General features: G+C 38.9%; 1 protein-coding gene across 5 annotated transcripts in view; it reads right to left on the reverse strand.

Annotated features, from left to right (window-relative positions):
- The window catches only part of CLIP1 (CAP-Gly domain containing linker protein 1), an 868764-nt gene that overhangs the window by 379490 nt on the left and 466352 nt on the right, over positions 1 to 22922 (reverse strand). For all 5 annotated transcript variants that reach the window (XM_053701760.1, XM_053701761.1, XM_053701758.1 and 2 more), the window contains exons 7-8: positions 11331 to 11434; positions 11152 to 11212 (exon numbers count right to left, since the gene is read on the reverse strand). In XM_053701760.1, coding sequence (XP_053557735.1) covers positions 11152 to 11212; positions 11331 to 11434 — 165 coding nt within the window. The remainder of the gene's footprint in view (positions 1 to 11151; positions 11213 to 11330; positions 11435 to 22922) is intronic.

Consider the following 22922-nt stretch of genomic DNA (forward strand, 5'->3'; position numbering starts at 1 on the left):
GAACCTTTGTGAAGATTCTTGGAGCTGTAGCCAATCCGAATGGAAGAGCCACAAACTGGTAATGCCTGTCTAGGAAGGCAAACCTTAGGTACCGATAATGATCTTTGTGAATCGGTATGTGAAGGTAAGCATCTTTTAAATCTACAGTGGTCATGTATTGACCCTCTTGGATCATAGGTAAAATTGTCCGAATAGTCTCCATCTTGAACGATGGAACTCTTAGGAATTTGTTTAGGATCTTTAAGTCCAGGATTGGTCTGAAAGTTCCCTCTTTTTTGGGAACCACAAACAGATTTGAGTAAAACCCCTGTCCCTGTTCCGATCGTGGAACTGGATGGATTACTCCCATTAACAAGAGCTCTTGTACGCAGCGTAGAAACGCCTCTTTCTTTGTCTGGATTGTTGACAATCTTGACAGATGAAATCTCTCTCTTGGAGGAGAGTATTTGAAGTCCAGAAGGTATCCCTGAGATATTATCTCTAGCGCCCAGGGATCCTGAACATCTCTTGCCCAAGCCTGGGCGAAGAGAGAAAGTCTGCCCCCCACTAGATCCGATCCCGGATCGGGGGCCCTCAATTCATGCTGTTTTAGGGGCAGCAGCAGGTTTCCTAGTCTGCTTGCCCTTGTTCCAGGACTGGTTAGGTTTCCAGCCTTGTCTGTAGCGAGCAACAGCTCCTTCCTGTTTTGGTGCAGAGGAAGTTGATGCTGCTCCTGCTTTGAAATTACGAAAGGAACGAAAATTAGCCTGTCTAGTCTTGGCTTTGGCTTTGTCCTGAGGCAGGGCATGGCCTTTACCTCCTGTAATGTCAGCGATAATCTCTTTCAACCCGGGCCCGAATAAGGTCTGCCCTTTGAAAGGTGTATTAAGCAATTTAGACTTAGAAGTAACATCAGCTGACCAGGATTTTAGCCACAGCGCCCTGCGTGCCTGAATGGCGAATCCTGAATTCTTCGCCGTAAGTTTAGTAAGATGTACTACGGCCTCCGAAATGAATGAATTAGCTAGTTTAAGGACTCTAAGCCTGTCCGTAATGTCGTCCAGAGTAGCTGAACCAATGTTCTCTTCCAGAGACTCAATCCAGAATGCCGCTGCAGCCGTGATCGGCGCAATGCATGCAAGGGGTTGCAATATAAAACCTTGTTGAACAAACATTTTCTTAAGGTAACCCTCTAACTTTTTATCCATTGGATCTGAAAAAGCACAGCTATCCTCCACCGGGATAGTGGTACGCTTAGCTAAGGTAGAAACTGCTCCCTCCACCTTAGGGACCGTTTGCCATAAGTCCCTTGTGGTGGCGTCTATTGGAAACATTTTTCTAAATATCGGAGGGGGTGAGAACGGCACACCGGGTCTATCCCACTCCTTAGTAACAATTTCAGTAAGTCTCTTAGGTATAGGAAAAACCTCAGTACTCGTCGGTACCGCAAAATATTTATCCAACCTACACATTTTCTCTGGTATTGCAACTGTGTTACAATCATTCAGAGCCGCTAACACCTCCCCTAGTAATACACGGAGGTTTTCCAGTTTAAATTTAAAATTTGAAATATCTGAATCCAGTCTGTTTGGATCAGAACCGTCACCCACAGAATGAAGTTCTCCGTCCTCATGTTCTGCCACCTGTGACGCAGTGTCTGACATGGCCCTAATATTATCAGCGCACTCTGTTCTCACCCCAGAGTGATCACGCTTACCTCTTAGTTCTGGTAATTTAGCCAAAACCTCAGTCATAACAGTAGCCATATCCTGTAATGTGATTTGTAATGGCCGCCCAGATGTACTCGGCGCTACAATATCACGCACCTCCCTCTGAGCGGGAGATGTAGGTACTGACACGTGAGGCGAGTTAGTCGGCATAACTCTCCCCTCGTTGTTTGGTGAAATTTGTTCAATTTGTACAGATTGACTTTTATTTAAAGTAGCATCAATACAGTTAGTACATAAATTTCTATTGGGCTCCACTTTGGCATTGCAACAAATGACACAGGTATCATCCTCTGAATCAGACATTTTTAACACACTAGCAAATAAACTTGCAACTTGGAAATACAATTCAATTAGAATAATATTAAAACGTACTGTGCCTTTAAGAAGCACAGAAGATATATGACAGTTGAAAATTAATAAATTGAAACAGTTATAGCCTCAATCCTTGTAAACAACACAACTTTAGCAAAGGTTTAATCCCATTAGCAAAGATAACAATTCTGAAAGCAGGAAACAAATTACAGAATAAACGTTTTTTATCTCAGTCAAACTATAATTCTCACAGCTCTGCTGAGAGAAATTACCTCCCTCAAAATAAGTTTTGAAGACCCCTGAGCTCTGTAGAGATGAACCGGATCATGCAGGGAATACAATGAGTTGCTGACTGAAATATTTGATGCATAGTAAAAGCGCCAAAAAACGGCCCCTCCCCCTCACACACAGCAGTGAGGGAGAACAGAAACTGTCAGAAAAACAGATTAAGCAATTGCCAAGTGGAAAAATAGTGCCCAAACATTTATTCACACAGTACCTCAGCAAATGAAAACGATTTTACATTCCAGCAAAAACGTTAAACATAATCTCTAGTTATTAAACAGCTTTATGTATTTCATACAGTGTAATTCTAGTGAAGTACCATTCCCCAGAATACTGAAGTGTAAAGTATACATACATGACATTATATCGGTATGGCAGGATTTTCTCATCAATTCCATTGTCAGAAAATAAAAACTGCTACATACCTCTATGCAGATTCATCTGCCCGCTGTCCCCTGATCTGAAGTTTACCTCACTCCTCAGATGGCCGAGAACAGCAATATGATCTTAACTACTCCGGCTAAAATCATAGCAAAACTCTGGTAGATTCTTCTTCAAACTCTGCCAGAGAGGTAATAACACACTCCGGTGCTATTTTAAAATAACAAACTTTTGATTGAAGATATAAAACTAAGTATAATCACCATAGTCCTCTCACACATCCTATCTAGTCGTTGGGTGCAAGAGAATGACTGGGAGTGACGTAGAGGGGAGGAGCTATATGCAGCTCTGCTGGGTGAATCCTCTTGCACTTCCTGTTGGGGAGGAGTAATATCCCAGAAGTAATGATGACCCGTGGACTGATCACACTTAACAGAAGAAACTGCATGTATATACTTTCCACTTGAAACTTCAGAAAAAGAGATGGGCTCTTAATTCCTAAAAAGCATGATTAGCATTAGATGCTACCAGATGATGGAAATATAATAATCAGGATATACAACCTGAACATAAAACTGCAGAGATACAAGTTTATTGTAAAAAAACTGATATCAACCAGCAGCCATTAATAATAATAAAAAAAAAAAAGACGTTAATAGGATAATAAATCCTTAGAAGAAAAAATTGCAGGGACATAAGCTTATCACAAGCAACTCAGCCCTTAAATTCCTTAGGAACATTGAAAGCAGTTAACTGCCATGAGATGGCAGGCAAGTACCAGAAACATAGAATGTGTTAGAAAATACACCCAGAAGTATTCTGATAAATAAACGTCACAAATAAAATTGTTGAAAGTATAAGTTTCTCCTTTTATAAAACACACATGCACCTGAACTTTAGGTGGCTAGTCTGAAGAGAGAGAAAAGTTAAACACTCGCTCAGATCGCACCTCCGCCGTCAGCGGATCCTAAATAACTAAAAGCTCAAAGGACACGGCTAGCTACAGAGCGCCCCACAGTACAATTAACAAGCTGCGGGAAAAACATCGGTCACCTATGGCAGTTACCTCCGGAGCGGGATGAAAATCAAAAACCCGTCACAAGGAGGAGAAAGTCTGACAGGCATAACAGCCTGAGGATATGTAACAGGCGCCAACTGCCATAGCCTATACGGCAAACATCAGGAGCTTAGTTACTGCGCCACACTAACCAAACCCTCTAATCAAGGAGGGAATTAGCAAGTACATACTGTGTGTCATTTAACCAATTACAGCGCCAACCATTATTCGATAACGGAAGCATTTGGATTTAGTCTTTAAATCCCATTTGTCCCTTAGAGATATTAAATATCCGTTAAAACTGACTGTGTAAGGAAAAAGAATGGGAAGTAAAGCTATACAAAAGCTGTATCGGACACCCATAAAGCCTGGGCTAGTCAGAATTTGTCTGGCAATGGAGGCGGCTTAAAATCCTTTCACAGGCATAAAGCCTGACATCTGCTCAGCTGCAAATATCCCTCAATGGATATATAAAATAAGCATAAATACCTTCTGAGGGCATTTGGATTTAGTCTTTAAATGACATCCCATTTGTCCCTTAGAGATATTAAATATCCGTTAAAACGGACTGTGTAGGGAAAAAGAATGGGAAGTAAGACTGTACAAAAGCTATATCGGACACCCATAAAGCCTGGGCTAGTCAGAATTTGTCCGGCAATGGAGGCGGCTTAAAATCCCTTCACAGGCATAAAGCCTGAGATCTGCTCAGCTGCAAATATCCCTCAATGGATATATAAAATAAGCATAAATACCTTCTGAGGGTAGTAGGTATCAGGTCCCACTATGTCCCTGATTGTCCCTATCCTTCTGCCATCTAAGAAATATAAATGAAAGAGCTTACCCTCGGGAAAACTATGCTGTGGAGCAGGCACAGCAGCTCCAGGTCTGATAGACTCACTTGGGGACCTGTAGAAACAGAAAGAGCAGAGTAACTAACTCTGGCTTTCTATCAAAAGGGTAGCAATAATGTTAGAACTAAAGCAAAGACAACCTCGCCGTTTTCTAACTGCTAATAGCCACCATTACTCTTACTAAAGAGAATGACATGGGCACAGCATAGCCCCAAATCCTTGCTAGCAGGGAAAAGTTTGCACATCCTCCATTGACAAAGGCAAAGCGAATGACTGGGGGATATGGGTAAGGCAGTTACACTTAACAGCTTTTGCTGGGGTGGTCTTTTCCTCCTCCTGCTGGCCAGGAGTTGAATATTCCACTAGTAATTGGAATGACGTCGTAGACTCTCCATGTCATAGGAAATAAATATTTCTATATTTTGCATTACAGAAAGGAAATCTGTAATTTTCTATTAGCTTGTGGAACAATGAGGTCTCCCAGACATAGTACAAGAAAGAATGTGTCAGATGCGCCTCTATAGTAATGTTAATTGTATGTGAATACTGTCAACATAAAAATACACAAGTGTCGTGCAATGGTATAAATCAAAACAAATACCCAGCTCAAAGGAGGAATAAGTATTCCTTCAAAATAGATACATATATATATATATCACTGAACAGGTAAACGATATATAGGGTAGGTATTTGTGCGATGCCCACACAGGTAATGAGATGAATGTGTGGTAATGACAGTCTCAAAGGGTTTACTAATAAATAAACCTTATAGTCCAATGATGAAAGTAGAGTCTATATGGCTGCAAAAACTTCTTCCACAACTTGAAGGCAGTTCAAGCGGAACAGATCTGTGCAAAGGAAGATATAAAAGAAGAAGGCGCCAACATAGTGTGAATCAGTATAAAAATGTCAATCCCCACGCAAAATGATAAGCGTACTTACAAGAAGTAAGGCACTTGATAAGTGCCACACAGGCCTTCTGAAGCATTAACAGCTGTCCAGGTAGCTGCTGTCTCGTTACAAGAAGTAAGGCACTTGATAAGTGCCACACAGGCCTTCTGGAGCATTAACAGCTGTCCAGGTAGCTGCTCTCTCGTTACAAGAAGTAAGGCACTTGATAAGTGCCACACAGGCCTTCTGAAGCATTAACAGCTGTCCAGGTAGCTGCTCTCTCGTTACAAGAAGTAAGGCACTTGATAAGTGCCACACAGGCCTTCTGGAGCATTAACAGCTGTCCAGGTAGCTGCTCTCTCGTTACAAGAAATAAGGCACTTGATAAGTGCCACACAGGCCTTCTGGAGCATTAACAGCTTTTCCTGTGATTCCTCCTTTATAATCTATCTACTGGAGTGCAAATATGGCCTGCAGTACATAGGGAGAACCTCAAGACCCCTGAAAAAAAGATGGGGTGACCACATCAGAAATGTGAGAAATTCTTGTATGAAGCACAGTGTCTCTAGGCATGGGATATGCTGTCATGATGGACAGACAGATATATATATATAGTATCTTTCCCATAGAACAAATTGTTCAAAAGTGGGGTAGAAATAGACTAATTGATTTAAGACAAAGAGAAACGTTTTGGATATGGAAAATGAAAACCTTGAATCCATATGGCCTTAATGAAAACTTAGATATGGCAGCGTTAAATTAAACCAATGGAAGCTATCCAGGTATATGAAGGCTATTGTAACTCATTTTGGATCTTTAACACCATGTTATAGCTTTAATATTATCCATTTCAATTTGGGACTTCTATGTTGGTTTAATATAGCTTGTTGGGGACATTTGTTATTATTCTACGACCCAATAGTCAATACACGTTTACTCCAATTTATATGGATAGGGAATAGCTGGTATTTTAGTGTAGACACGTTCTCAATATGAATAATTAGGTTTATGGTTTTGCATTCACTCATTTATAGATTTGGATGTTAGATTGAGAACTTAGAACCACCCCACGATATGGGATTGATTTATGCTTTATGACCGATAATGTGTGCATACACCCCTTGTTCTTATATATACTCTATGTATATTTGTATTTTTATTAGATTGTGAATATTATTTTTCATGAGATTTTGAATGTTTTTAGCATATTGTGTAAATGCATGTAGGAGATGCAGCCCTTTTTGGAGGTGTATGTATGTTCAGAGTTTCTAATATTTTTGGCAGTGGAATATTTATAACCAATTGCTCATTTGGAGATACATTGTATCTTTTTAGATACAATATTTAGTTAAATTTTACATTACATAAATAGGAGCAAATTACATAACAAATAGTATATCGCCATTTAGAATATCATGGCTATTGAATGTGATAGTCAAATTATAGGAGTCATTTCTAAACCCCATTATGATAACTAACAGCTATGTATGTATGGCATTATGCCGAATACGTTAAACTGAATATCCGAGAACTTTGCAATATTATCTGCTCCATGTTACCTCGGAGCTGTAACACACCCACTGCCTTATTGGTAATCTTACTATAGGTAAGAACCAATCACACGAACTTAGATACACACCCACAATTGGATGGGGATTGCACGCTCCTTCACGCATGCGCCCTTTATGGGTATAGACGCAGAGTTATGCTATTTTAAGCTGTGATTGTTAGATTTAGTTATACACCTGAGGAAGCGGTCGAGAGGACCGGGAAACGCGTTGTGGAAGTACTTGTTTTTAATAAACAAATGTTTTAAACTTTTTCAAACATCACGGCTTGAGTGAATCTTTACATCCCAGTCTCCTGGAGCGTCCCGCTGTTACGCTGTTATCCTATTTACATCTTGTTGGCTAACTGACACTAGAGGACGGCTGTTCCGGAGAATAGAACTACAGGATAAAGAGTCACAGGGATCCTGTGTGCCACTGGTTAACAGGAGAGTTACTGCATCAAGAGGTTATACCTGTTTTACGAAAGAGCAGCTACCTGGACAGCTGTTAATGCTCCAGAAGGCCTGTGTGGCACTTATCAAGTGCCTTACTTCTTGTAAGTACGCTTATTTTGCGTGGGGATTGACATTTTTATACTGATTCACACTATGTTGGCGCCTTCTTCTTTTATATCTTCCTTCTCCCAGACATAGACCTGATGCCTTCGGTTTCCTAGAGTCAAAGTTTGAATGGTATAAAGCATTCTTCTTTAATTGGAGCTTTCTCCAGACATCAAGATCTCAAATCGCTCATCTTGATAGATTAGAGATTGAATACCTATTTTAGGTTTCTTTGATGCTGTATTAAACATCTTATTTCAGACCATAAAGTTTCTTTCCAACTTTGAAAACCAGGGTTTTAGCTCGCATTTTTTTAAAATTGCAAGAATTCTTCTTTTTGCAAGTAGTCTCGGATAATGAGTCATCCTCTAACTTTTTAGAGAGTCATATTTTGGCTTTTTTTTTTTTTTTTTGTTTCATATTAACAGGAAAATTGCTAAATGTCTTGACATCTAGGCTTTGTTCAGCATTAGTCAGGATATATCCAGTGGCTAAAGCAATTTATTCTCTTTGGAACATGATTTTCTTTTTTTTTTACAAGCTTTACAGGATCCTCTATTAGAGCTTGAATGCTTTGGGCATTTAGCTTCTGTCTTAGAAGTTTTTGTTGCTTTTAGCAATATTTTCTGCTGGAAGACTGAGTTTTTTTTTTTTCAGCTCTTTTTTAAAAACTGTCTTAGCTTGATGAAAATAAGACAAGAAAGTTCACAAGGACTTAACATGATTTTTTACCTAAAGTGATTTTTCGGATAACCTCAATCAGAAGATTATAGCCCATCTCCCTTATCATAATCCAAATAATTAATTTGATGGACTCTTACTTAATTTAGATATTGTAAGAGAATTTAGAATTCTACTTTAAAATTACAAAAGTTTTGAGCCAATCCTTTAATTTGTTTGTCCATGTAAAGGTCAGAGAGCTATATAAGTTAATTTAGCTTTATGGCTAAATCTCAATTACCAAGGTTTACTTGGAGGCGGGATAGTTTTTTCCAAAATACATTAATACTCAAGATAGAATCTAAATAGATTTTCAAGAATGAGGATTATATTGAATACATTTGTAAGGCAGCAACATACATTCCCTAAATTCTAACACTTTGATGTGTTTTGTAGTAAGGTGCATGCCTTAAAAAAAAAAAGAAAAAAAAAAAAGGTTGTCCCACCCAATTACTCAGTGCCTTTACAGCTTGAGTATAGTTTCCAAGAGTAAAGGCTCGTGAACTCTAAATATCTTATGAAAGAAAACAAAATGTATGCTTACCTGATAAATGCCTTTCTTTCATGGTGGTGAGAGTCCACAAGACCAGCTCATTTTTATTTTTTACTTAATTCATTTTTTCTGGTAGAAGTTCTAGTTTGAACCTCATTTTCCCTACTTTGTCCTTTGCTGCCTTTCTACTTCTTTATTGGCTATACATCAGACTAGAGTAGACTACCAGAGAGCTGGGCGGTATTAAGTGCTCTTAGAGCTTTGGGAATCTTTGCCTCCTCCTAGTGGCCAGGAGTTGAATCCCAGGATTAATGGCTCATGGACTCTCACCACCGTGAAAGTAATGAATCAGTAAAGCATAAATTGTGTTTTTTTAAATGTATAAGAGAAATGTTCCTACAATAGGTTGTAAATTTTAAAAAAAGAGAAATGCATTATGATGTTTACATATTTGAATCTAAGGAGGAACACGCAACAACAAAAAAAATCATGGCTTGAATCTGTTCCCCATATTTACCTACAAAATAATTGAGAAGAGGGACTATTTTGATGTATTAAATTGCTGGTATGATTCACAAATTAGGCATGCAACAGGAATCAGTCAATAGCATTGGCAGAAAGTGTCTTCTTGATGCAGTTATGAGTGTAAAAGTAAAAGCAATTAGAGAAAGATTTTCTTTTCTCTTTTAAAAGCAGTATAAAGATATTTTAGTCATCTAATTTGATTTTAGTGTGGATGTGCTGTACTATGGTACAAAATGAAAATGTTATAGGAAAATAAAGACCCAGTTTTGTGAACAAATATATAAAAGACCAAAGTTAAAAAAAAATAAAAAAATTGCACATTAGTACAATTTACTGTAGCTAAACAAAGCTATTAAAACATTGTGTTTCACCAGGAGAGTTTCCATTAAATAGTGAAAACCATTACCCTAGTGTCTTCTAACTCTCTCTGCAGTTTGTCAGCTTTGGTCTTTTCAAAGAGTAGGCTCTGTTCAAGCTCCTTAATGCGGGCATGCTCCAGTTTGGTCTGCGTCTGTTAGTAAAAAGGGAAAGGAAGAGAACACAACAGTGCCACCATCACATGCCAGCACAAGAGGAGGTAGCGACATGCAAGCCGTGCCCTGGAACCACTGGACCATCAATGAGCAAAATATGATGGAGAGGAAGAAAAGAATGAATGACAAAGATATTTGCATGAGCAACAGGTGGAAGGAGTGTGAAACGGTGAAGAACACACACAAAAAGAAAATGCGCAGAAATAAAATAAGATGTGCATGCTTCAAGTAAAATGATGTTTTTGAGAGAAAAAAAAAGAAAAGCATTAGCATAATTTAGAATGTTAATTAAGGCAAGCAATAATAAACCCTTCATTTAAACTGTTGTTTCAAAGGCTAATTTAATATTTTCTGCTCTATAGGACAGAAAAAGCCAATGAAGAATAATATGTTGTATCACTAGTTTGAACACAATGAGAGCATTTAACGTAACTGATACTATGGATTAATAGGTATATAAAGTACTTCAGTGTTTCATTTTTGGAAACACTAAATAACTCACAAAAACCAATGTGATCTAAAAGCAAACTCTTTGCATTTTGACGATAGCCAATTAAAAAAAAACAACAAAAAAAAACACAACAACAACAAAACAAAACACAAAGAAGTTGTGGCAAAACTTGTTTGGCTTCAAATGCTGTGGCAGTAAAGAAAATAAGCTGCATTCATTTGTTAATAGGTATTTTTTTCCACCAAATAGAATTTAAATGAGATTTTATCATCTCAATAAATGCCCTAATATAGTTTGGCATTATTTAATATTGTATAACAAATGCAAGTTTAAGCTGGAACGTAGAAATGATCACATGATAATTATGAACATTTAAACAAAAATATCAAAATGCTGCATGTTATTATTTTGATAATTATGTTTTTCCAATGAAATGGTAAAAATAATTCAAAATAAAAAAAGAAGAAGCAGCACTGAAATGACTTTCTATGGAAACAAAACAAGTCACACGAGCAGTTAACATATACAATTTCCAGAAAACTAATTAAGTATATATCTGACCAATCCTCATTTAACTTTATTTAGATTATATTAACGTAGCTCAAAAACTTGCCTAAAAGTGAAAAATATTTGACAATAACCTTTAGGCTCAATATTAAAGTAAATAATTTTATGAAATAATAGCTTTGTCAATGTAACTTCTTTTAAATTTTCATTAATCTGTAGCTTTACAAACTAGCTAGGTTCTTGCTTCTACTACTAATTTTTCAGTTTTTTAAAAAAAAAAATCCAATAAAATAAATATATATATATTTTATCTAGTTGCATTTTACCTCTAAATCACCCTTAGTGATAGACTCTTCTTCAACACGGAACTGGAGGTCTTCCACTTTCCTGTAAAAATACAGGAAAATCATAAAAAGTTTTATCTATTTATATCGTAATAAGAAATGTAAATGATAAAAAGGTGTCATGAGCATTGCATGCCCATTGAGATTCATCTGCCAATTACCTCTTTTCTTCTTCAAGTTGGTTTAAAAATTCTACTTTTTCACGGTCAGCGGCTTCAACCATTGCACGCAACTGATCCATCTTTGCTTCCATTTCTATTACATACTGCAAAAAAGAAGCACATTAAAGGGGCAGACTACACCAGAATTTATATTGTTTTAAAAGATAGATAATCCCTTTATTACCTATTCCCTAGTTTTACATAACCAACACAGTTATATAAATACACTTTTTATCCCTGTGGTTATCTTGCATCTAAGCCTCTGCAAACTGCCCCCTTATTTCAGTTCTTTTGACAGACATGCATTTCATCCAATCAGTGATGGCTCCCTGGAACTTCACGTGAGCACAGTGTTATCTATTTGACACACACTAACAACCTCTAGTGGTGAAAAACTGTAAAAATGCCCAGAGAGAAGAGGCGGCCTTCAAGGGCTTAGAAATTAGCATATGAACCTCCTAGGTTTAGCGTTCAACTAAGAATACCAAGAGAACAAAGCAAAATTGGTGATAAAAACAGAATTTATGCTTACCTGATAAATTACTTTCTCCAACGGTGTGTCCGGTCCACGGCATCATCCTTACTTGTGGGATATTCTCTTCCCCAACAGGAAATGGCAAAGAGTCCCAGCAAAGCTGGTCACATGATCCCTCCTAGGCTCCGCCCACCCCAGTCATTCGACCGACAGACAGGAGGAAATATATATAGGAGAAACCATATGATACCGTGGTGACTGTAGTTAGAGAAAATAATTCATCAGACCTGATTAAAAAACCAGGGCGGGCCGTGGACCGGACACACCGTTGGAGAAAGTAATTTATCAGGTAAGCATAAATTCTGTTTTCTCCAACATTGGTGTGTCCGGTCCACGGCGTCATCCTTACTTGTGGGAACCAATACCAAAGCTTTAGGACACGGATGAAGGGAGGGAGCAAATCAGGTCACCTAAATGGAAGGCACCACGGCTTGCAAAACCTTTCTCCCAAAAATAGCCTCCGAAGAAGCAAAAGTATCAAATTTGTAAAATTTGGCAAAAGTGTGCAGTGAAGACCAAGTCGCTGCCTTACATATCTGGTCAACAGAAGCCTCGTTCTTGAAGGCCCATGTGGAAGCCACAGCCCTAGTGGAGTGAGCTGTGATTCTTTCAGGAGGCTGCCGTCCGGCAGTCTCATAAGCCAATCGGATAATGCTTTTAAGCCAAAAGGAAAGAGAGGTAGAAGTCGCTTTTTGACCTCTCCTTTTACCAGAATAAACAACAAACAAGGAAGATGTTTGTCTGAAATCTTTAGTAGCCTCTAAATAGAATTTTAGAGCACGGACTACGTCCAAATTGTGTAACAAACGTTCCTTCTTTGAAACTGGATTCGGACACAAAGAAGGTACAACTATCTCCTGGTTAATATTTTTGTTGGAAACAACTTTCGGAAGAAAACCAGGCTTAGTACGCAAAACCACCTTATCTGCATGGAACACCAGATAGGGCGGAGAACACTGCAGAGCAGATAACTCTGAAACTCTTCTAGCAGAAGAAATTGCAACCAAAAACAAAACTTTCCAAGATAATAACTTAATATCTACGGAATGTAAGGGTTCAAACGGAACCCCTTGAAGAACTGAAAGAACTAGATTTAGACTCCAGGGAGGAGTCAAAGGTCTGTAAACAGGCTTGATCCTAACCAGAGCCTGAACAAATGCTTGAACATCTGGCACAGCTGCCAGTCTTTTGTGAAGTAAAACAGATAAAGCAGAGATCTCTCCCTTCAGAGAACTTGCAGATAATCCTTTCTCCAAACCTTCTTGTAGAAAGGATAGAATCTTAGGAATTTTTATCTTGTTCCATGGGAATCCTTTAGATTCACACCAACAGATATATTTTTTCCATATTTTATGGTAAATTTTTCTAGTTACAGGCTTTCTAGCCTGAATCAGAGTATCTATTACAGAATCTGAAAACCCACGCTTTGATAAAATCAAGCGTTCAATCTCCAAGCCGTCAGTTGGAGGGAAACCAGATTCGGATGTTCGAATGGACCCTGAACAAGAAGGTCCTGTCTCAAAGGTAGCTTCCATGGTGGAGCCGATGACATATTCACCAGGTCTGCATACCAAGTCCTGCGTGGCCACCTGGCTACCAGCCTGGGGATGAGAGGAAACGGTGGGAATACATAAGCTAGGTTGAAGGTCCAAGGTGCTACTAGTGCATCTACTAGGGTCGCCTTGGGATCCCTGGATCTGGACCCGTAGCAAGGAACCTTGAAGTTCTGACGAGACGCCATCAGATCCATGTCTGGAATGCCCCATAATTGAGTTATTTGGGCAAAGATTTCCGGATGGAGTTCCCACTCCCCCGGATGGAATGTCTGACGACTCAGAAAATCCGCTTCCCAATTTTCCACTCCTGGGATGTGGATCGCAGACAAGTGGCAGGAGTGATCCTCCGCCCATTGAATTATCTTGGTCACTTCTTTCATCGCCAGGGAAGTCCTTGTTCCCCCCTGATGATTGATATATGCAACGGTCGTCATGTTGTCTGACTGAAACCTTATGAATTTGGCCTTTGCTAGTTGAGGCCAAGCTCTGAGAGCATTGAATATCGCTCTCAGTTCCAGAATGTTTATCGGGAGAAGAGACTCTTCCCGAGACCATAGACCCTGAGCTTTCAGGGATTCCCAGACCGTGCCCCAGCCCACTAGGCTGGCGTCGGTCGTGACAATGACCCACTCTGGTCTGCGGAAGCTCATTCCCTGTGACAGATTGTCCAGGGTCAGCCACCAACGGAGAGAATCTCTGGTCTTTTGATCTACTTGAATCGTCGGAGACAAGTCTGTATAATCCCCATTCCACTGTCTGAGCATGCACAGTTGTAATGGTCTTAGATGAATTCGTGCAAAAGGAACTATGTCCATTGTTGCAACCATCAATCCTATTACTTCCATGCACTTCGCTATGGAAGGACGAGGAACAGAATGAAGTACTTGACAAGAGCTTAGAAGTTTTGATTTTCTGACCTCTGTCAGAAAAATCCTCATTTCTAAGGAATCTATTATTGTTCCCAAGAAGGGAACTCTTGTTGACGGGGACAGAGAACTTTTTTCTTTGTTCACCTTCCATCCGTGAGATCTGAGAAAGGCTAGGACGATGTCCGTATGAGCCTTTGCTTTTGACAGGGACGACGCTTGAATCAGGATGTCGTCCAAGTAAGGTACTACTGCAATGCCCCTTGGTCTTAGAACCGCTAGAAGGGACCCTAGTACCTATGTGAAAATCCTTGGAGCAGTGGCTAATCCAAATGGAAGTGCCACAAACTGGTAATGCTTGTCCAGAAAAGCGAACCTTAGGAACTGATGATGTTCCTTGTGGATAGGAATATGTAGGTACGCATCCTTTAAATCCACGGTAGTCATAAATTGATTTTCCTGGATAGTAGGTAGGATCGTTCGAATAGTTTCCATTTTGAACGATGGTACCCTGAGAAATTTGTTTAGGATCTTTAGATCCAAAATTGGTCTGAATGTTCCCTCTTTTTTGGGAACTATGAACAGATTGGAATAAAATCCCATTCCTTGTTCTCTTATTGGAACTGGATGTATCACTCCCATCTTTAACAGGTCTTCTACACAATGTAAGAATGCCTGTCTCTTTATTTGGTTTGAAGATAATTGAGACCTGTGGAACCTTCCCCTTGGGGGTAGTTCCTTGAATTCCAGGAGATAACCTTGAGAAACTATTTCTAGCGCCCAAGGATCCTGAACATCTCTTGCCCAAGCCTGAGCAAAGAGAGAAAGTCTGCCCCCCACTAGATCCGGTCCCGGATCGGGGGCTATTCCCTTCATGCTGTTTTGGTAGCAGTGGTAGGCTTCTTGGCCTGCTTACCCTTGTTCCAGCCTTGCATTGGTTTCCAGGCTGGTTTGGGTTGTGAAGTATTACCCTCTTGCTTAGAGGATACAGAATTAGAGACTGGTCCGTTTCTGCGAAAGGGACGAAAATTAGGCTTATTTTTAGCCTTAAAAGACCTATCCTGTGGGAGGGCGTGGCCCTTTCCCCCAGTGATGTCTGAAATAATCTCTTTCAAATCAGGTCCAAATAATGTTTTACCTTTGAAAGGAATGTTAAGCAATTTTGTCTTGGAAGACACATCCGCTGACCAAGACTTTAGCCAAAGCGCTCTGCGTGCCACGATAGCAAACCCTAATCTAGCTAATTGCAAAGTGGCATCTAAAACAAAAGAGTTAGCCAATTTAAGTGCTTGAACTCTGTCCATAACCTCCTCATACGAAGATTCTTTACTGAGCGATTTTTCTAGTTCCTCGAACCAGAAACACGCTGCCGTAGTGACAGGAACAATGCATGAAATTGGTTGTAGAAGGTAACCTTGCTGTACAAAAATCTTTTTAAGCAAACCCTCTAATTTCTTATCCATAGGATCTTTGAAAGCACAACTATCTTCGATAGGAATAGTAGTGCGTTTGTTTAGAGTAGAAACCGCCCCCTCGACCATGGGGACTGTCTGCCATAAGTCCTTTCTGGGGTCGACTATAGGAAATAATTTCTTAAATATAGGGGGGGGGGGGGGGACAAAAGGTATGCCGGGCCTTTCCCACTCTTTATTTACTATGTCCGCCACCCGCTTGGGTATAGGAAAAGCGTCGGGGGGCACCGGAACCTCTAGGAACTTGTCCATCTTACATAATTTCTCTGGAATGACCAAATTGTCACAATCATCCAGAGTAGATAACACCTCCTTAAGCAGTGCGCGGAGATGTTCTAATTTAAATTTAAATGTCACAACATCAGGTTCAGCTTGATGAGAAATTTTTCCTGAATCTGAAATTTCTCCATCAGACAAAACCTCCCTCACCAGATTGGTGTGAGGGTATGTCAGAACAGTTATCATCAGCGTCCTCTTGCTCTTCAGTGTTTAAAACAGAGCAATCGCGCTTTCTCTGATAAGTAGGCATTTTGGATAAAAGATTTGCTATGGAGTTATCCATTACAGCCGTTAATTGTTGCATGGTAATAAGTATTGGCGCACTAGATGTACTAGGGGCCTCCTGTGTGGGCATAACTGGTGTAGACACAGTAGGGGATGATGTAGTATCATGTTTACTCCCCTCATTTGAGGAATCATCTTGGGCAATATCATTATCTGTTGCATTACTGTCCTTACTTTGTTTGGACACTATGGCACAATTATCACATAAATTTAAATGGGGAGACACATTGGCTTTCATACATATAGAACATAGCTTATCTGATGGTACAGACATGTTAAACAGGCTTAAACTTGTCAACAAAGCACAAAAAACGTTTTAAAATAAAACCGTTACTGTCACTTTAAATTTCAAACTGAAAACACTTTATTACTGAATATGTGAAAAAGTATGAAGGAATTGTTCACCAAAGTTTCACCACAGTGTCTTAAAGCATTAAAAGTATTGCACACCAAATTTCAGAGCTTTAACCCTTAAATTAACGGAACCGGAGCCGTTTTTACATTTAACCCCTATACAGTCCCAGAATGAGGCTCTGTCTATAACTAGAAAGGCCCCCATCTGAAAAAGGTGTCCAACACAGTGCCTGCCGTTTTTCTAAACGTTCCCCAAGATTATAATACCAATAATTAGTTAGAATCTGCATAATATGCCTAGTAAAGCAATTGTTTTAGCCCAGAAAAATGTCTACCAGTTTTTAAGCCCTTTTTGAAGCCCTTTATTCTTTTATGTTTAACTAAGAAAATGGCTTACCGGTCCCCATGAGGGGAAATGACAGCCTTCCCAATTTTTTTCTTTTATGATTCAGATAGAGCATGCAATTTTAAGAAACTTTCTAATTTACTCCTATTATCAATATTTTTCTTTGTTCTCTTTCTATCTTTATTTGAAATAGAAGGCATTTAAGATTTTTTTTGGTTCAGTACTCTGGACAGTAATTTTTTTTATTTGTGGATGAATTTAAACACCAATCAGCAAGGACAACCCAGGTTGTTCACCAAAAATGGGCCGGCATCTAAACTTACATTCTTGCATTTCAAATAAAGATACCAAGAGAATGAAGAAAATTTGATAAACAGGAGTAAATTAAAAAGTTGCAAAATTTCATGCTTTATCTGAATCATGAAAGAAAAAATTTTGGTTCAGTGTCCCTTTAAGTACTGGCAGAAAGTCTGTGCGCGCCCCCTGACACTCCCATCTCCAATCCCGCCCCCCTCCACATCACAGGCCCATTGCAGGCCGCCCACCCATCTCCCTGCTTGTGGCTCTCTCTGCATCGGAGGCTTGTAAAAGGGTATTGCAGGATGCCTCCATATCAAGGCATCACTGCAATACCCTCATGTTATGTTTACCAGTTACGTCTATTGTCATTAACTGCTTGTTAATGCATGACGTACCTAGTACGTCAGTTGTCATTAAGGGGTTAAACAACTTAACAATTTACTACTATTATCTATTTATTTTGTTCTTTTGGTATCCTTTGTTGAAAAGGATACCTAGGTAGGCTAAGAAGCTGCTGATTGGTGGCTGCACATATATGCCTTATGTTATTGGCTCACCCAATGCATTCAGCTAGTATGCAGTTTCTTCAACAAAGTATAGCAAGAGAATGAAGCTAATTACATAATAGAAGTACACTGGAAAGCTGTTTCAAATTGTATTCTCTAGCTGAATCATAAAAGAAAAATGTTAGGTTTTATATTAATTTAATCGGTGCTTAATACAATTGATGGTAAAATTAGAAGAGAATGCTCAAGGCTGTTTGACTGTGTGTGCTAGCATCATATTATTGTCAGCAGTCATACTTAAAGGGACATGAAACACAAAAAATGTCTCATGATTCAGACAGAGAATACAATTTTAAACAACTTTCTAATTTACTTCTATTATCTAATCTGTTTCATTCTGTTGGTATCATTTGTTGAAGGAGCAGCTATGCACTACTGGTTTCTAACTGAACACATGGGGTGAGCCAATGACAATAGGTGTATATATGCCGCCACCAATTAGCAGCTAGAACCTATGTTCTCTGCTGCTCCTGAGCTGGTCTAGATAAACCGTTCAGCAAAGGATAACAAGAGAAGGAAGTAAATTAAATAATAGAAGTAAATTGCAAAGTTGTTTAAAAGTGTATTCTCTATCTGAATCATGAAATAAACTATTTGGGTTGCATGACCCTTTAAGCACTGTTTCTGCTTTCTTTCTTTTTTTCTTTTTTATAATAAAATAGATAGATTAGACTGAGGATCTCCACCTAGAGAGTATTTTATATCATTTTCTGAGTTGAAAAAAGGAAATATCTTACAGATCCATTTTTTGGGAAATGCAGATATTATTTGTGTTCCCATAAAGGGACACAGTATTGGATAAATTACCTGCTCTAATTCATTAGAGTATGTAGTTTTGCCACTACTAACTTTGGGTTTACACACAAAGTCCCACTTAGGAGCTGGAAGCTTTGCAGCTCCTGAGCAGAACACAGCGTGATATTTGCAGGGTTGGCTCACTGGCTGTTTTCCGGCTTGGGACCAGCAGCTCTCTGCGGGTTTCTGAACATGACCTATATCTTTGCGTTTAACCGCTTTTCAGAGGTTAAACACAAAAAGGATCACAGGTGTCAGAGAGTCAAAAAGACATGCTATATAAAATTAAAGTAAGAGGTAATTTTTCCCACACAATATATTTCTGTGTAGAGATGCTAGGACAAAAGCTGAAAACAAGCTTAGAATTAGTTAAATTCTAACAACTTTAGATAAAAAAAGATAGTCGTCATCAGAATCGCCTAATAAGAAAGGGGAACAAACAGATGACCTCAACTAAGAAACCCTAAACAGAAATAAAGCTAAAAGTACTATCGTGAAATAAGACAACTTGTTTATACATTCAAGAGGATGCTGCTGCTTCAGGTTTCCAGATATCCCAAACTGCTTACGTATACCGCCTACAAACTCTGACTGCATATAGCTGACAGAGCACATTAGCCTTCTCATTTTGGGGGACATAATCATTTGTATAAAGGGCAGGAGCGGTATGCCTGCAGTCCTGTACGGACTATCCTGGATACTATTGCCTCTAGATGACCCTGGATTATACTTGTGTAATACACTGTGTGTATGTGTTTAAGGTCCCGCACGCACCAACATTTTTTATATCATTGGCTTTACAGTGCCTCTGGGATATACACTAAATAAGACTATGGTACATATTCAATTATGTTAGCTTTTCTCTAAACAAACGTTTCAGTTTTTTACTATAATTTGTATAACACTTAGAACAAAGAAGAGATCTTCAAATCTCTCTCTCTGGATTAAAGAGACAGTAAAAGTCAAAATTAGATAGAGCATGTAATTTTAAACAACTTTCACATTTGCTTTGTTCTATTTGTAGCACTTGTTGAAGAGTAATGATAGGTAGGCTGATAAGGGCTTAGGTCTGTGCACATGTCTATGGAAGCAGTGTTTGCAACATTCTAAAACATTGCTATAAACCATGTTGCAAACACTGCTGCCAGATGGCTACAGACACATGCACACTCCTGAGCTCACCTAGGATTACTCTTTAACAAAGGATTCTAAAGAACAAAGCAGAAGGTTGTTTAAAATGTCATGCTCTAACTAAAGTTAAATTTGAAGCGATCTTACACATCTGTTCATAAAGGATGATGCCACAAAACCTTAAGAACTCAAAAGGAGAAATACTTCCCAGAACCTAAAATAATTACAACATACAAAATTAAAAAAAAACATTCATGATTCAGGTAGAGCTTGTAAATGTAAACAAAATCCAAGTAACTTCTATTATGAAATAATTTGTTCTCTTGCTATCCTTTGCTCAAGAGTATTACAGTAGAGTAATGGTTTTCACTATTTAACGCTTTAACTCTTCTGTGAAACACGTTTTAATAGCTTTGTTTAGCTACAGTTAGTTGCACTAATGTGCAATTTTTTAAACTTTGATCTTTTATATATTTGTTCACAAAACTGGGTCTATTGTCCTACGTTTCATTTTTGTACTATAGTACAGAACATCCACACTAGAGTCTACCTAGATGACTAAAATATCTTTGAACTGCTTTTAAAAAAGACAGAAAAAAAAACTCTCTCTAATTGCTATTACTTTTACACTCATAACTGCATCAGGACACTTTCTGTTTATGTTACTGACCTATTCCTGTTGCATGACTAATTTGTACATCATACCAGCAATTTAATACATCAAAATAACCCCTCACTTATTGTGTAGGTAAATATGGGGAACAGATTAAAGACATGATTCCAAAAAGAGAAGTAACTGGACAAATAACTGGTCTACTTCTGATTAAGGCCTGTACAATGGTCTGCATATCTTGTGGTATAAAACAGATAAGGTAGACATCTGAACTTTAAAAGAACTGATAAACCTCTCTCTTTGCCTTCTTGAAGAAATTGAAGACTTCAAGAGATTCTTTTACAATTCCTTGAACAAGTGAAAATAAATGTTTCTAGCCTGTATTAAAGGGATATTCAACCCAATTTTTTTTCCTTTCATGATTCAGATAGAGCACACAATTTTAAGCAACTTTCTAATTTACTCCTATAATACATTTTTCTTCATTCTCTTGCTATATTTTTTTTTAAAAGCCGAAATGTAAGTTTATGAGCCTGCCCATTATTGATTCAGCACACAGGGTAGCGCTTGATGATTGGTAATTACATTTAGCCACCAATCAGCAAGTGCTATCAATCACCTTATCACAAAAAAAACCTCTGAGACAGGACGAGGCATTCAAATTCAAATCTTGATGAAAGAAAGGTCCTTGAGAGAAGATCTTTCCTGAGAGGAAGATGTCAAGGGGGCCATGGGGACATTTGAATCAGGTCTTAATACAAAGTCCTGCAACGGTGCAATCAGAATTGCTAATGCAGGTTCTGTATTGGTTTTGGCTGGATAGCGACACAAATGGAGGAAACATATACATGAGATTGAAAGACCAGGAACCACTGGATCATCTAATCAGCTCAGCTTGAGGATCTTGAGACCTGGCACAATAGTGAGGATGCTTCTGGTTCAAACTAGAAGTCATGAGGTCTCTCTCTGGTAGGCCCCACCTTTTCACTATCTTGTTGAATACCTCCTGGTTTTGACCATTCCCACAGGTAAAGGCACTGGTGACTTAGTAAGTCTGCCTTCCAACTGTTTACTCCAAAAACATAATTTATGCTTACCTGATAAATTTATTTCTCTTGTAGTGTATCCAGTCCACGGATCATCCATTACTTATGGGATATTAACTCCTCCCCAACAGGAAGTGCAAGAGGATTCACCCAGCAGAGCTGCTATATAGCTCCTCCCCTAACTGCCATTACCAGTCATTCGACCGAAAACATGCAGAGAAAGGAAAACCATAGGGTGCAGTGGTGACTGTAGTTTAATGGAAAAATTACCTGCCTTAAAGTGACAGGGCGGGCCGTGGACTGGATACACTACAAGATAAATAAATTTATCAGGTAAGCATAAATTATGTTTTCTCTTGTTAAGTGTATCCAGTCCACGGATCATCCATTACTTATGGGATACCAATACCAAAGCTAAAGTACACGGATGACGGGAGGGACAGGCAGGCTCTTTATACGGAAGGAACCACTGCCTGAAGAACCTTTCTCCCAAAAACAGCCTCCGAAGAAGCAAAAGTGTCAAATTTGTAAAATTTGGAAAAAGTATGAAGAGAAGACCAAGTTGCAGCCTTGCAAATCTGTTCAACAGAAGCCTCATTCTTAAAGGCCCAAGTGGAAGCCACAGCTCTAGTAGAATGTGCTGTAATTCTTTCAGGAGGCTGCTGTCCAGCAGTCTCATAGGCTAACCGTATTATGCTACGAAGCCAAAAGGAGAGAGAGGTAGCCGAAGCTTTTTGACCTCTCCTCTGACCAGAATAAATGACAAACAGGGAAGACGTTTGTCGAAAATCCTTAGTTGCCTGTAGATAAAATTTCAGGGCACGGACTACATCTAGATTGTGTAGCAGACGTTCCTTTTTCGAAGAAGGATTAGGACACAAAGATGGAACCACAATCTCTTGATTGATATTCCTGTTAGTGACCACCTTAGGTAGGAACCCAGGTTTAGTACGCAGAACTACCTTGTCTGAATGAAAAATCAGATAAGGAGAATCACAATGTAAGGCCGATAACTCAGAGACTCTTCGAGCCGAGGAAATAGCCATTAAAAACAGAACTTTCCAAGATAACAACTTGATATCAATGGAATGAAGGGGTTCAAACGGAACCCACTGTAAAACATTAAGAACTAAGTTCAAACTCCATGGTGGAGCAACAGTTTTAAACACAGGCTTGATCCTAGCTAAAGCCTGACAAAAAGCTTGAACGTCCGGAACTTCTGACAGACGTTTGTGTAAAAGAATGGACAGAGCTGAAATCTGTCCCTTTAAGGAACTAGCGGATAAACCCTTTTCTAAACCTTCTTGTAGAAAAGACAATATCCTCGGAATCCTAACCTTACTCCATGAGTAACTCTTGGATTCGCACCAATATAAGTATTTGCGCCATATCTTATGGTAAATCTTTCTGGTAACAGGCTTCCTAGCCTGTATTAAGGTATCAATAAC

Source organism: Bombina bombina, chromosome 2 (assembly GCF_027579735.1).
Source record: "Bombina bombina isolate aBomBom1 chromosome 2, aBomBom1.pri, whole genome shotgun sequence".
Taxonomy (NCBI): Eukaryota; Metazoa; Chordata; class Amphibia; order Anura; family Bombinatoridae; genus Bombina; species Bombina bombina.